Source organism: Martes martes (genome assembly GCF_963455335.1).
Source record: "Martes martes genome assembly, chromosome: 7".
NCBI lineage: Eukaryota > Metazoa > Chordata > Mammalia > Carnivora > Mustelidae > Martes > Martes martes.
This window is the reverse complement of record NC_137894.1, coordinates 80,330,879-80,347,733: the sequence shown is the minus strand read 5'-3', so window position 1 is coordinate 80,347,733 and position 16,855 is coordinate 80,330,879. Positions and strand designations below refer to the sequence as shown.

Below are 16,855 nucleotides of genomic sequence, written 5' to 3'. Positions count from 1 at the left end.
AGATTTGGGAAATTGAACTTTCTAGGTTAGTTAAATAAAAAACAGTTGCAGAATATAATTAGTGGCTATAATTATAGCAATGTATCAAAATATATCGTTAGTATTCACCTGGTACTGTGGTGGCTGCTACAGTGCAAATGCATAATAACAATAACACAGTTAACATCAACTTTTAGAAATTTAATTATAATAAAGAATGTTTTGAAATTCCTTGATCTCTAAGGGATCTTAATTGTTAACTACCTAAAACTAATAATTCACTCTCTTCCTCTCTTATTCAGCATCTAACATCTGCCTTTGCAGAGAACAGAAACTCATTCAAAAAGAAAATACCAACACATTTCCTAAAACGTCCATTAAGTTGCCTGTGGATTTTTTAAGAATTATGTTTTACCTAAAATCTGTGTTTTGCTCACTTAACACCTGATTTTACTTCTCACAACACTAACTAATCCTTCAATTCAGCAACGTGAACAGTACATATAATGTGTATTTCAGGTGCCATATCTCTTGGACCAAAAACATATAAAGAGATTACAGAAAACAGAAGACATTATCTTTATAGAACAAAATAAATGATAAGTTCAGAACTTATCAGAAAGGCATTTTTTCATATACACCAAGAACCGACACTTAGAAAGGTTGCTACAACACATTAACCACGTGTTTTCATATACCTCTTTATACTGAAAGATGTGTCCCCTTAGCAAACAACCGATGACCATTATTTAAAATAAGGACTTCAAATTACAGTACTCAAACCATGAAACTCTTCTCAAATTCAAGATACAGGCAGTTTTTTCCTACAGCAAAAGTTATAATTGGCAGAACAAACCTCCTCTTCAAAAAGCCTTCTACTAATGAAGTATTATAAAAAGCAAAGGAAGGTTAATACATACAACTCCCAATACTATCTTAATTTAAAGCACAAAACTGAAGACAATTCATCATTTTCAGAGACATTCTTCATCACCATGCTTTATCCCCACCTTCCTTTCTGCCATTTCCTTTGCAAAAGAATATCCTGTGGTCTTACCTAGAACATCAAGATCAAGAGTCCGTGCAAGTCTTCTTGCACCATCAGCACCAAAAATATGAGTTCTATGTTTACATTTTGGACACTGGAAAACACTCATATTTTGGACAAGCCCCAGGATCTAGAATAACAAAAACCACTGAAATTAAAACAAAATTAAACCAAAATTTTTTCCATTTTATTTCTTTTCAGTGTTCCAAAGTTCATTGTTTATGCACCACACCCAGTGCTCCATGCAATATGTGCCCTCCTTAATACCCACCACCAGGCTCACCCAACTCCCCACCCCCTCCTCTCTAAAACCCTCAGTTTGTTTCTCAGAGTCCACAGTCTCTCATGGTTTGTCTCCCCCTCCGATTTGCCCCATCTCACTTCTCCTTTAATCCATTATTTCAACAAGTTTTTACTGAGTGCCCACTGGGTTCTAGTGATACAGTCATGAATAAGTTACGGTCTCTGCTTTAAAGGGAACTCCTAAACCAGTGGGAGAGCACGACACATGTAATTAACTTTAGTAATGTGATAAATGCTAAAGATAATGAAATGACAGGGATAAGAAAAATTCTGTCTGGGAAGAATAAGAGATATCTCTGAGCTGCCCATATTACCCAGAATTGTTTCATTGGGTTGAGGGTGAGAAGGGTTGAGGCAGGAATTCTAGGCAGAAAGTGGAACACAAGTCAAGATAGTGAAATATAACTGCACATGGCTTATTTGGGCTGCACACTCTTGGGGGGCAAAGGCAGAAGCTGGTTTGATAAGGGAGGTCAGATTCCAATGGCAAGGTGCTAAATGCTATTCATGATTTTCTTCTTGTGACAACAGAAAACCACAAAAGATTTTTAAAGTTGAAAAGATGGTCCCACAAAAGGTTTTTCAAGTTGAAAAGATGGTCCTAAGAGGTAATATTACACAATCAGATCTGTATTTTAGAAATTTAGCTCTGATAGCAATACAGAAAAAATAAGCAGAAAGACGCAGGGAAAAAAAAATGGAAAAGAGGCTATTGTGAATGAAGTCTCATGATAAATGACAGCTAACAAATACTGAGTGCTTATTATATACCAGGCACCGGGGTAAGTGTTTTAGATGAACTATCTTATTTACTCCTATCAAAAACTTTATGAGATGGGTATTTTGTCATCCTCATTCCATTGCTGAGAAAAAGAACACAGCTAGCAAAACACTAAAACTCAACTCTTATCAGAATGGTATCATTTGAAACAAAAATTTGAAGTCTTATAGAAAGTGTCCATCTCTGAGTTTCCTTAGCTTCTGGAAAAAATAGATACTTTATAAACATGTGCTGAATAAATAGGCTCTGCCAATATAATCCTTATTCATGTTTCTTTTAATCCCATTTTCTTATTAATGAAAAGCAGTGAGTCTCTTCTAGAATAAAAATAAGGAACACAATTATCCAAGGCTTAGAGATAACATGTCTCTATCATCCTATCAACTCCACCAAAAAGATCATCACTATAGGAGATATCTCTATTAGAACATTTGCATTTTAAATGAAGAATAGCACTGACAATCCACAATGTCCCATACAGACAAGAAAATTTCTTATTCTTTCTGAAAAGAGAAACTGAACAGACTAAAGTTTCCCAGAACATATGCAAATGAAGACAAATTGTGAGGGACATAAATTTGTAGCTAAGCATTTTCCAAGCATCTAATATATCTTTTGCTGATGCAAAGTATTATAAAAAATAAATCATATTGTACTTTGGTAATTCAATACCATCTCCAAAAAGCCAGCAGAAAACATAGCTAAGGATCACACACCTTATTTGTTTATTCAGTATGTCTATATCATACACCCATTGCTTGGGCAGTTTTACTGCCATTTATGTTAAACGTGATATATTCCCCTCACTGTAGAGCTTTCAACTTAAACATAAAAATATCACTCAAGAAATGGGAAAAGGGAAAACACTTAAATATTGTGAAAATGTAAGTGAGGGTATATTCTAATCCAGAGAGAATAGGAAAAGCATCTCTACTCCACAATCTCTTGGACTCCCCAAGACATAGGAGGGTATGGGGCAAGAGTGTATTTTCAACTTACATGATTAACTTATTATCAATATCTTATTATTGTTCTCCATGGCCTACATAAATGGCTTAGTCTTGTTCTCTATATAGACTACAAAATGTCACAAACATAAAACCGTAAGCAAACTCAATATTTAATAAGCTCCTATTACATGCCAGTAACTGAGCTAAACAAAAGGAGTAGCATACAGAGGTAAGCAAAACAGACTTGATCCTTGCCCTCCTGGAGCTTGCACGCTAATTAGAGAAGTAGACTGAACAATTAATAGTTCAAAAATCTACTTTGAAGATGGAAGAGCTTCTCTGGAAGCAAAGAACAGAGGATTATGAGAGCGTAGAACAGAGAGAACCGTATCTATCCTAAGAGTCACAGAGGAGTTCCTTGAGGAAATATGTGACCTAAAAGTTAAAGAAAAAGCAGGTAAAAATTAGGAGAAAAGGAGGGAAAACTCTCAAGGAAGAAGTAGGGGGACAAGTCTCCTTCAAGGAACTGAAAGACCAGCATGGCTGAGTTATGGTGCGAGCAGTGTGAAATTTTTCTAGCAGGACAAAAAGCACTAAACATAAATAAAAAATTATTTTGTTAAACTGACTACATTAAAATTAGTAACTTAATTGGAAGACACAATTTAGACAGTGAAAAGACAAGCTATAAAGCAGGAGATGGGATTTATAATACACATCCATGACAAAGGGCTTTTATCTGGAATATATAAAGAACTCTACAAGCCAATAAAAGAACATCAGAAATTTTTTAAAAATGGGCAAGACTTAACAGGCACTCCTTAAAGACCAATAAACTTGAAAAAAAAGTTTTCAACTTCACTAATCATCAGAGAAATGCAAATTAAAACCACAATGAGATACCACACATTCATTCTTAAGACCTGATTAGAACAGTTGAATGTCTATAAGACAACAACAACATCAAATACCAAATCATGGTGAGGACACAGAGCAAGTAAAATTCATAGTTTCAGCTGAATGCAAACTGGTACAACCATTTTAAACTGGTATAATCATTTTGGAAAACTGGAAAATTTATTTAAATTCAATTAATTAACATATACTGTATTATTATTTTCAGAGGCAGAATTTAGTGACTCATCAGTTGTAACACTCAGTGCTCATTACTTCAAGTGCCCTCCTTAATATCACCCAGCTACCCCAACCCCCCCCCTTCTCCCCTCCAGCAAATCTTAGCTTGTTTCCTACAGTTAAGAGTCTCTTACGGTTTGTCTCCCCCTGATTTTGTCATTTTATTTTTAACTCTCTTCCCCTATGATCCTCTGTTTTGTTTCTTAAATTCCACATGAGTGAGATCATATGATAACTGTCTTTCTCTGACTGACTTATTTTGTTTAGCATAATACCCTCTAGTTCCATCCACATTGTTGCAAATCACATCGATTTTGTTTTCTCAAGTATGGTGAGCGTGTAGTGGTATCTCATTGTGCTGGACTGTTCAAATCATTAATCTGTTTATACTGGGAACTATATTTCCTAGAATCTTTCTTCCTTTATAGCTCCTCGTTAAAGTTCTCTAAAAGTAAAACGACACAAATTTTAGGAGGTGGAAGTGAAGCCATAGGCATTACACTCTATAGTTTCCTTTGGTTAGAGGTGGGGAAAGAAATTTGCAGGACTGCAGGTGTATTCCAGTTGGTCCTCTTTCTTCCTGACATTGGGTCCATCCTCTGCACTGAGGTTTTAATTTGCATTTCCATAATTATTAAAGAAGCTGAGCATATTTTTACATGTTTATTGATCATTTGTATATTCTCCTCTGTAAAGTGTTCAGTTCTCTTGTCTATTTTTTCCATTGATTATATAGGTCTTCTTATTGAATTATAAGAATTCCTAGTTTTTCAATAGAATTCCTTTGTTGATTGGTTCTCAACTTTGATATTGATTACACTGAGTTAAGTATATTATTAAAATTAAGGTCATCTGGGTTTTTCCCTACATTTTAAAACACGAGTACTAAAAATTTTTACATCACATTTGTGACTTGCATTACATTTCTATTGGATAGCACTGTTGCAGACAACTAAAGAGTGACCATAGAACTGATTTTGGTAGTTCCCCTTAATTTTATGTTGTTTCAAGGTCCTAAAAGATGAACAAAAACATTTATGAGGATCAGTGATTTATGAGTACTTTTAAAAATTGAAGAAACATGAAACATTTACCTTCAAGACTATATAGGAAAGATAAACTGTCAAGTTTCTTTGCTTTTAGTTGGAATTACATCAACTGAGTGTGATAACACACACATATTTATCTGATTAATTAGAAAAAGAGAACAAATTACTTATTAAAATATGCCGAGTATGTGGCAGACAACTTTTTGAAACCACAGGGTTAGCTGGAAGAAAATTTAGAAAAGAACCTCAAGTATTAAAAAGATTAGAAAACACTACGCTAGTTTTTAAGAATAGAGTTCTATAATCAATGAGTTTTGAACAGGAGCAGTTAATAAAATAAGAAAGAACATTAGAATATCCATATGACAATTTTACTCAAAAAAAAAATTCTTTTAAACAGGAAAGTGTTCATGTCCATACCATCCTCTACTGTCCTCCTGGCCAGAAGCCTTATACTGTGTGAATACTTTATGTGTTCTTAAGCTGTTTATCATAGAGCTATTACATATATCTTTGGTAGTAGAAACATTAGAAAGCAGATGCTTTGCCAGAGCTTAATTTACATAATACCATTGAGATGCAGCTGTAAGCACGCTCAATCTTTTTTTTTAATGTCTCATCAAAATATAAGATCCTTTTTTTGTGTCAACTAGACTCAAATAGAAAAAAATTTCAGAGGAAAAAAATGTATAAGATCCTTATCTCTTTTTCTTCTGCTAGTTGTATACTGAAAGTAAATGCTACATGCCTGCTTAACATCAGCCACCACAAACCTTTTATGTGTTATTTTTATGTTATTCCAATCCATTGTTGCCTCAGAAGGGTACTTCTTTTATTAGCTTTTAAAAAATTGACTCTCTTGAAATATCAATGTTGCTCTGAAATATTGGATTTTTGTGTCCAACTGAATTAAGCAGCTCAAAAGGCCCCAATTTTAATTTCTTCTTGGTATTTTAAATTCAGATTCAGGTAAGTAACAAGTAAGATTTTCAGGCTACTATTTAATCCAATTTCTCAAGGTTACAATTAGGTTAAATTCCTGCTGGTTGGAAATTGTCACAAGGATTAAAAACTATGATTTAAGAAAAAATGAGGAGAAATTGACTGTTAAATAGAGAATGAATAATAATAACTGAAATAGATTAGATTCTTAAGTGCTATTCAGTTCCCCATTAGCACTGAACCAGTTTTCAGTATATTTCCTGAAACAAGTGTACAAATATTATAATTTTTCTAAAGACTTATTTTCATTTACTTTAGAGAGAGAGAGTTTGAGTGAGCATAGTGGAGAGGGACAGAGAGAGAGGGAGAGAGAAGTCCCAAGCAGACTCTGCACTTGGGAGTCTGCAGCGGGGCTCCAGTCCGTGACCCTGAGATCACGACCTAAGCTGAAATCAAGGTTGGATGCTTAACTGACTTGGTCACCCAGGTGCTCCCAAATATTTTAATTTTTAAAAATGAGATGGGTGGCTTGTTTTCTTTTTCAGAAGAAGTAGTCTGGCATGGAAAGAACAATGAATGGGGAAACCTGCATTCATGTTCCTTTCAGGAACCAATTAAATAGTTGTGGGTCCATGAGGTACAATTCAACTTCTTTATGCCCTGAATCCCAAAATGAGGGTTTACAACAAATGATGATCTCTATAATAATGACCCCTAAAATCTAACACTACAACAATAACATTCAGAGCCACCCTTATAATACCATATATATGGTATTATTTTGATATATTTTGATATAATTTGATATACATATGTATAATCTCATTGAATTGCCAAAAGGACCAATGAAATGGATCACAAAACATTGAATGTATATTATTTGCTCTAGATCACAGTTAATAAATAACACAGCCAAAATTCAAACCAGCTGGGTCACTGGTTTGTATGTGGAAGTCACCAAGAAAGACAAGTAAATGGACTCCAGTATTTTGTCCTTAGAACTAGGTGGCCTGAAACAATGATGAGTCAATACAGTTTAGTAGAGCAATTTGGCACAGTAATTAAGAGCACAGTTATAAAGGAAGGACTAATTTGAACCCTCTTCATACTAACCGCTGCAACCTAGGAGGCTTTAGACTTCACTTCCTTCTCCTGGCCATGGAACTCCCCTTGCCTAAAACACATTCATTATACCTCTCTTGACTATCACCTAAACCTAGGGCCCCTTAACTCCTCCCCATTTTTCAATCCACCCATTTCCTGTCTCACTTGACCACCTAAACAATCAGAACCCAATGGTAAGCAAATTTATACTAAAAATCTATCTATCTATTAAAATCTATACTTTGTTTCCAGGTCAACTGTAGCAGACAGGTAGCTGTCGACCTAAGTCCATGGTCTCATCTTCCTTGGCACAGATCTAACCTACATTTCTTGGGCTCCCTGAGAAATGTGACAAGTGACCACATGACTGAGTTTTAGTGAAACGTGTACACACACGTATGTATGTCTGGTCCATAAAAATTTCCATAAGCATGCCTCTGTGCTATCTTTCCCTTCTGGCTGGCTCAAATGAGGATAGCCCCAAAGGTGGGCTTAGAACTCACATTTGAACATGGCAGAGGCTACAGTGGCCTAAAGAACTTCCTGGAAGAAGAATACTCTGATCACCTATTCATCTCTGAGTACTGTTCCATGAGCAAGAAATAAACTGCTATTGTATTTGCATCATTATATATTTTGAGGTTTATTTGTGACAGTAATGAACTGTATTAAATAATGCAAATTTTATTTAAAAATTTTTTTAAATAATGCAAATTTTAAATAATTTTAGACTCTATATAACGTTAGCGATTTAATCTGTATGAAGAGAATGGTTTAGGCTCAAGTGAAGTACTCAAGGAATAAGGAAATCTCAAAGACACTATTCATCTAAATTTTTAACAATTTCTTATTAAAATTCTTATTAGCAAAAAAGGGACTAGTCAAAATATGTAGGCCAAATACATAAATATCTATGAATTACAAATTTATCTGTTTCATGATAACATTCTAAAAGTAATTATAGTAAACAACATTAGTTACATTGACATTATTGGTTGGTCAGCCTGTGCCAAACACTGTGCTAAGTCCTTTGTGGGCATTATCTCATTTATTTCTCCCCTCAAACTTCTGAGGGAAACAGTACTATAATTCCCACATTATGAATTAAATAACTTGAGTAGGTCCTACAGCTACAAAGTGAGAGAGCTAGGATTTGAACTATAGCATTCAGACTCCTGAGCTCATTCTCTTTACCACTATGTAAAAATGTCTCTATAAGTAGCACCCTATTGCTTAAAAAATAATTATAAAATTCTAAAGCAATTTAGTTTGCAACTAAAAAAGAGGTTATACATATATTAAAGAATATAGCTCTCTCAGTGCTAAGAAAAAAAATCAATCTGTGTAAAAGAGGCTACAAATATACAGATTAATAAATCTGTTTTTGTGAGGAGAAGGGATGGTCACATACATCATGTGATCTGAATAGTACTAAAAAGGCCAACACCAAATCATTTTCTCTACTAGTCTCTTCCTTGCCAAACAGTTTTAAATCACAACCCTCATAGAGAATAAGGGCAGGGATTTGTGACTGAAAATCTAGCCTCTTATTTCTACCTCACCATCATCCTGAGCAAAAACTAACTCCTGGTAAATTTATTAATGGCAGCCTAACTCTCAAAATCTCTTAGATTTCTGCCATTTTTTTTTTCTAACCACCCCACCCTATGTAATCAATTGCCAAGCTGTCAATTCTTCCTTCAAAATGCCAACTACATTTATTCCCCTTTCCATCTTCAATGCTGTTATTCTAGATCAGACTCTTCCTCCCTATCGCCTACATCAGTGTTTTTCCAAATTATTAAAACTGTAGGCAGAGGGAGAGGGGCCCAAGCAGCCTCCCTGCTAAGTGCGGAGGGAGCTCAGTCTCAGGACCTTTGAGATCAGAACCTGAGCAGAACCAAGAGTGGGCAGGCATCCCTGTATTGATCAAATATGAGACTGAGGTGAATAGGCCATCGATCTGTTTGAAAGCATATAAATCATCCTTCTCTAAGCTTTAAAGAGGCCACATCCATAGCAGAGTCCAGGGAGCACCACAGCATGCTTGTGGGAGTGTGTATCTGGCGGGGCCTCTTGGAGATCGAAGAGAAGAAGAGTAGCAATTCTAGAAACAGAAAATTGACCACTTTCTGAAAGAGCTCTATGAAAAGCGTTCAGGGAACAAAGGATCTGGCCAGCAGATGACTTAGACTGGCCCCTGGCAAGGACGGTGCAATTCTGCCTCAGGCAAAGGCATTTGAGAATCACTGCAACAGGCCCCTCCCCCAGAAGATCAGTAAGAACATCCAGCCAAGACCAAGTTCACCAATCAAGGAGAATAGCAGAATTCCAGAGGAGGGGAAAGCAAAGCATGGAATTCATGGCTTTCTCCCCATGATTCTTTAGTCTTGCAAAGTTAATTAAATTAAAAAATTTATTTTTCATATTCTAATTTTTTTAACTTTTACTCTTCCTATTTTAATGTTTTTTAACTAGCTTATCTTAACAATACCCTTCATTAAAAAATCTTCTTGAACCTTCATTATTATAGTCATATTTTATCCTTCATTGTATCTAACTTTATTTTTTGTATACATATAGGGTGTTTCATTCTGAAAAATTTGGGAATACAACTTCTAATAGATCAAAATATACCCAAAATCTAGCACAGGTCTTTGTTCTAGTCTCCAGCTTGAGCAAATTCTCTCCACTTTCTTTGTCTTTCTTTTCCCAACCAACTTATCAACTCCTTTTTTAGAATTTAAAAAAATTTTTTTCATCTTTATAGGGGCGCCTGGGTGGCTCAGTGGGTTAAAGCCTTTGCCTTCGGCTCAGGTTGTGATCTCGGGCCCTGGGATCAAGCCCCACATCGGGCTCTCTGCTCAGCAGGGAGCCTGCTTCCCTTCCTCTCTCTCTGCCTGCCTCTCTGCCTGCTTGTGATCTCTCTCTGTCATGTAAATAAATAAAAATCTTATAAAAAATTTTATTTTTATTTATTAAAAAATTTTTTATTCTTTAAAAAAAATAAAAATTTTCATCTCTACAGTCATATTCCATCCTTCATCGTGTTTACACTTATTTTTGTATATATATGTTTTTCTTTATTTAAAATTTTGGGAGGTAGTTTCTTCTAAGAGACCAAAATATACCCCAAATCAAGTGGGTGGTTCTATTCTATTCACCGGTCTATTATATAAATATATATATTTTAAATTTTTATTTAATTTAATTTTTTTTTGAACTTTTTACCCGCTTTCTTCTCCCCAACATCTGGGATTGCTTCTGATTTGGTTAACGCACATTTTTCTGGGGTCTTTGCCACTCTTTTAGTATTTTATTCTCTTGTTCATATATACTTATCTAGATAAAATGACAAGGCGGAAAAACTCACCACAAAAAAAAAAGAGTAAGAGGCAGTACTGAAGGCTAGGGACCTAATCAATAAGGACATTGGTAATATGTCAGATTTAGAGTTCAGAATGACAATTCTCAAGGTGCTAGCTGGGCTCGAAAAAGGCATGGAAGATGTTAGAGAAACTGCCTGGAGAAATAAAAGCCCTTTCTGGAGAAATAAAAGAACTAAAATCTAACCAAGCTGAAATCAAAAAAGCTATTAATGAGGTGTAACAAAAAATGGAGGCTCTTACTGCTAGGATAAACGAGGCAGAAGAGAGAATTAGTGATATAGAAGACAAAATTATGGAGCATAAAGAAGCTGAGCAAAAGAGAGACAAACAACTATTGGACCACGAGGGAAGAATTCAAGAGATAAGTGATATAAGACGAAACAATATTAGAATAATTGGGATTCCAGAAGAAGAAGAAAGAGAGAGGAGGGCAGAAGGTATATTGGAGTAAATTATTGTAGAGAATTTCCCTAATATGGCAAAGGGAACAAGCATCAAAATCCAGGAGGTGCAGAGAACCCCCCTCAAAATCAGTAAGAATAGGTCCATACCCCATCATCAAATAGTAAAACTTACAAGTCTCAGTGACAAAGAGAAAATCCTGAAAGCAGCTTGGGACAAAAAGCCTGTAACATACAATGGTAATTGGCAGCAGACTTATCCACAGAGACCTGGCAGGCCAGAAAGAACTGGCATGATATATTCAGAGCACTAAATGAGAAAAATATGCAGCCAAGAATACTATATCCAGCTAGGCTATCACTGAAAATAGGAGGAGAGATAAAGAGCTTCCAGGACAAACAAAAACTAAAAGAAGTTGCAAACACCAAACCAGCTCTACAGGAAATATTGAAAGGGGTCCTCTAAGCAAAGAGAGAGCCTAAAAGTAGTAGACCAGAAAGGAACAGAGACAATATGCAGTAACAGTCACCTTACAGGCAATACAATGGCACTAAATTCATCTCTCTCAATAGTTACCCTGAATGTAAATGTTTAGACTAAATGCCCCAATCAAAAGACAGAGGGTATCAGAATGGGTAAAAAAACAAAACCGATCAATATGCTGCCTACAAGAAACTCATTTTAGACCCAAAGACACCTCCAGATTTAAAGAGAGGAGGTGGAAAACAATTTACTATGCTAATGGACATTAAAAGAAAGCTGGGGTGGCAATCCTTATATCAGATAAATTAGATTTTAAGCCAAAGATGATAATAAGAGATGAGATAGGACACTATATCATACTCAAAGGGTGTGTCCAACAAGAAGATCTAACAGTTTTAAATATCTATGCCCCTAACATGGGAGCAGTCAACTATATAAACCAATTAATAACAAAATCAAAGAAACACATCAAAAATAATACAATAATAGTAGGGACTTTAACATCCCCCTCACTGAAATGGATAGATAATCCAAGCAAAAGATCAACAAGGAAATAAAGGCTTTAAATAACACACTGGACCAGATGGACATCACAGATACATTCAGAACATTCCATCCCAAAGCAAGAGAATACACATTCTTCTCTAGTGCACATGGAATATTCTCCAGAATAGATCACATCCTGTGTCACAAATCAGGTCTCAACTGGTACCAAAAGATTGGGATCATTCCCTGCATACTTTCAGACCACAATGCTCTGAAGCTAGAACTCAATCACAAGAGGAAATTTGGGAAGACCACAAATACATGGAGGCTAAAGAGCATCCTACTAAAGAATGAATGGGTCAACCAGGAAATTAAAGAAGAATTGAAAAAATTCATGGAAACAAATGATGATGAAAGCACAACTGTTCAAAATCTGTGGGACACAGCAAAGGCAGTCCTGAGAGGAAAGTATACAGAGATACAAGCCTTTCTCAAGAGACAAGAAAGGTCTCAAGTACACAACCTAAACCTACACCTAAAGAAGCTGGAGAAAGAACAGCAAAGAAAGCCTAAACCCAGCAGGAGACGAAAAATAATAAAGATCAGAGCAGAAAAAAATGAAATAGAAACCAAAAAAACAATAAAACACATCAACGAAACTAGGAGCTGGTTCTTTGAAAGAATTAATAAGACTGATAACCCCATGGCCAGACTCACCACAAAGATAATAGGAAGGACGCAAATAAATAAAATCATGAATGAGAGAGGAGAGATCACAACCAACACCAAAGAAATACAAACAATTATAAGAACATATTATGAGCAACTATACGCCAGCAAATTTGACTATCTGGAAGAAATGGATGCTTTCCTAGAGACACATAAACTACCAAAACTGAACCAGGAAGAAATAGAAAATCCGAACAGACCCATAACCAGCAAGGAGATTGAAGCAGTCATCAAAAATCTCCCAAAACATCCACAAATCAACCAATGTGATACAATACATTAATAAAAGAAAGAATAAGAATCATATGACACTCTCAATAAATGCTGAAAAAGTATTTGACAAAGTACAGCATCCTTTCTTGATCAAAATTCTTCAAAGTGTAGGGTACATACCTTAATATCATCAAAGCCATCTATGAAAAACCCACAGCAAATATCATTCTCAATGGAGAAAAATTGAGAGCTTTTCCGCTAAGGTCAGGAACACAGCAGGGATGTCCATTATCACCATTGCTATTCAACATAGTACTAGAAGTCCAAGCCTCAGCAATCAGACAACAAAAAAAAATTAAAGGCATCCAAATCAGCAAAGAAGTCAAACTATCACTCTTTTGCAGATGATATGATACTTTATGTGGAAAACCCAAAAGATTCCACTCTAAATCTGCTAGAACTTGTATAGGAATTCAGTAGAGTGTCAGGATATAAAATCAATGCACAGAAATCAGTTGCATTTCTATACACCAATAACAAGACAGAAGAAAGAGCAATTAAGGAGTCAATCCCATTTACAATTGCACCCAAAACCATAAGGTACCTAGGAATAAACCTAACCAAAGAGGCAAAGAAACTGTACTCAGAAAACTATAAAGGACTCATAAAGAAATTGAGGAAGACACAAAGAAATGGAAAAATGTTTCATGCTCATGGATTGGAAGAACAAATATTGTGAAAATGTTTATGCTACCTAAAGCAATCTACACATTTAATGCAATCCCTATCAAAATACCATCCAATTTTTTTTTCAAAGAAATGGAACAAATAATCCTAAAATTTATACAGAACCAGAAAAGACCTCGAATAGCCAGAGGAATGTTGAAAAAGAAAGCCAACACTGGTGGCATCACAATTCCAGACCTCAAGCTCTATTACAAAGCTGTCATCCTCAAGACAGTATGGTACTGGCACAAAAATAGACACATAGATCAATGGAACAGAATAGAGAGCCCAGAAATAGACCCTCAACTTTATGGTTAATTAATCTTCGATAAAGCAGGAAAGAATGTCCAATGGAAAAAAAGACAGTCTCTTCAACAAATGGTGTTGGGAAAATTGGACAGCCACATGCTGAAAAATGAAATTGGACCATTTCCTTACAACCACAACAAAAATAGACTCAAAATGGATGAAGGACCTCAATGTGAGAAAGGAATCCATCAAAATCCTTGAGAAGAACACAGGCAGCAACCTCTTCGACCTTAGCCGCGACAACTTCTTCCTTGAAACATTGCCAAAGGCAAGGGAAGCAAGGGCGAAAATGAACTATTAGGACTTCATCAAAATCAAAAGCTTCTGCACAGCAAAGTAAATAGTCAACAAAACCAAAACACAACTGACAGAATGGGAGAAGATATTTGAAAATGACATATCAGATAAAGGACTAGTATCCAAAATCTACCAAGATTTATCAAGAACTTATCAAGCTCAACACCCAAAGAACAAATAATCCAATCAAGAAATGGGCAGAGGACATGAACAGACATTTCTGCAAAGAAGACATTCAGATGGCCAACAGACACATGACAAAGTGATCCACATCACTCGGCATCAGGGAAATACAAATCAAAACAACAATGAGAGACCACCTCACACCAGTCAGAATGGCTAAAATTAACAAGTCAGGAAATGACAGATGCTGGCGAGGATGCGGAGAAAGGGGAACCCTCCTACACTGTTGGTGGGAATGCAAGCTGGTGCAACCACTCTGGAAAACAGCATGGAAGTTCCTCAAAAAGTTGAAAATAGAGCTACCTTATGACCCAGCAATTGCACTACTGGGTATTTACCCTAAAGATACAAACATAGTGATCTGAAGGGGCACATGCACCCAAATGTTCATAGCAGCAATGTCCACAATAGTCAACCTATGGAAAGAACCTAGATGTCCATCAACAGATGAATGGATAAAGAAGATGTGGTATATATGTACAATGGAATACTATGCAGCCATCAAAAGAAATGAAATCTTGCCATTTGCCATGATATGGATGGAACTAGAGGGTATTATGCTGAGCAAAATAAGTCAATCAGAGAAAGACAATTATCATATGATCTCCCTGATATGAAGAATTTGAGAGGCAACATGGGGTGGTTTGAGGGATTGGGAAGGAAAAAATGAAATAAGATGGGACTGGGAGGGAGACAAATTATAAGAGATTCTTAATCTCACAGAACAAACTGAGGGTTGCTGGGGGGAGGGGGGGAGGGAGAGGGTGGTTGGGTTATGAACATTGGGGAGTGTATGTGCTATGGTGAGTGCTGTGAAGTGTGTAAACCTGGCGATCCACAGACCTGTACCCCTGGAGCTAATCATACATTATATGTTAATAAAAAAAATTTTAATTAAAAAAAAATCTGTCCTACCATAACAGAAGTATTTTAAATCTTGATCCAATATAAATGCATAGTTATATATACATACAACTGAGACCAAATCTTTATGAAATAACACTTTGTCTTCCTAAGAGCAATCTACCCTAATATTGTTTAAAACCTTTGGTTTTGGGGTACCTGGGTGGCTCAGTCAGTTAAACATCTGCCTTCAACTCAGGCTGTGATCTCGGGGTCCTGGGATCAAATCCCACATCAGGCTCCCTCCTCAGAAGAGAGTCCGCTTCTCCCTCTTCCTCTGCTGCTGTGCTTTCTCTCTCTCTCTCTCTCTCTGTCATAAACAAATAAATAAATAAATAATCTTAAAATAAGAATTCTAAAACCTTTGGCTTCATCTCTCACTGTATTGGTTTCATGGCTCATTGGTGGGTCACAACCTGCTGTGTAACTCTGGCCACTGCAAATACTTCCTTAATGCTTTCATTCTCCTGGCTCCTGTCCTTTCTATTCATTTCCACCAAATCAAATATGTTTAAAGCTCTATTTTAATCTACTTCCCAACCAACATTATTTATGGACTCCTCTAAAATTCTCAAGAAGCAAGTTCAAATCCTCAGCTCAGTGGTTGAAGCTCTACCAAACCTGGGCCTAGCAGAGCCACACCGAAACATGCAACTTCAACTACAGACAAACTGAACAATCCTGAACACAACTTGTGATCTCCTGATTCTTTTTAGACTAAATTCTGTCCCTATTCTAGTCCTCTGATAGGACTATGAAAATCCAACTCCATTCATTCATTCTGTGTATATTTAGTGAGCAGCTATATGTTCTTGGCACAGAGGGAGGTAAGGGGTCCCTTAACTCAGAGCTTACAGCATGGCACTACAAATGTGAAAGTACTGACAAATATGAAAACAGTTACAAAAAGGGAAATAGAGTATACTAGATCACACACTAGAACGAGTTCACCTGGTTAACAGGGACAGGGCAGTCTCCCAGAAAAAGAATGATTTAATCTAAGTAGTAAAGGATAAAAAGGAGCTACCAAGTGAAAAATGAGGAGGATAAAGGGCTCTCATGTGGAGAAACAGCATGCTTGAGGCCACGAAGAAAGAAACTGTGGGAATCTACAAGAAGAAAATGATCAGTCTCACTGACAGAGAGAATGCAAGGCAGAGTGGCCTGTGAGTTGGGGATAAAGACAACAGCAGATTGTGGCTGGCTTTATATACCGGGTCAAATGTCTATATGATAAGTATTTATCATATGCCTGCTATAAACCAGGTAACTGAGCATTTAAGAATAGTTAAGGCATGTTTTCTTGCCCTCCAGGAACTCACTTCTGTGGAGACTGACAGGTGAATCGTAGAGGGATAAGAGCCAAACCAGATATATGTTCAAGTAGTTCAGAGAAAAGATTAACCTTTTCTGGGAGTTTGATAAAAGCTTCCTAGAGAAAGTAA

The 16,855-nt window shown here is 36.2% G+C and overlaps 1 protein-coding gene across 1 annotated transcript in view; it reads right to left on the bottom strand.

Moving 5' to 3' along the window:
• The window catches only part of NUBPL (NUBP iron-sulfur cluster assembly factor, mitochondrial), a 200,773-nt gene that overhangs the window by 11,242 nt on the left and 172,676 nt on the right, over window positions 1-16,855 (bottom strand). Inside the window, exon 9 of the mRNA XM_080808849.1 lies at window positions 1,037-1,157. Within this exon, the coding sequence (XP_080664975.1) occupies window positions 1,037-1,157 (121 nt within the window). The remainder of the gene's footprint in view (window positions 1-1,036; window positions 1,158-16,855) is intronic.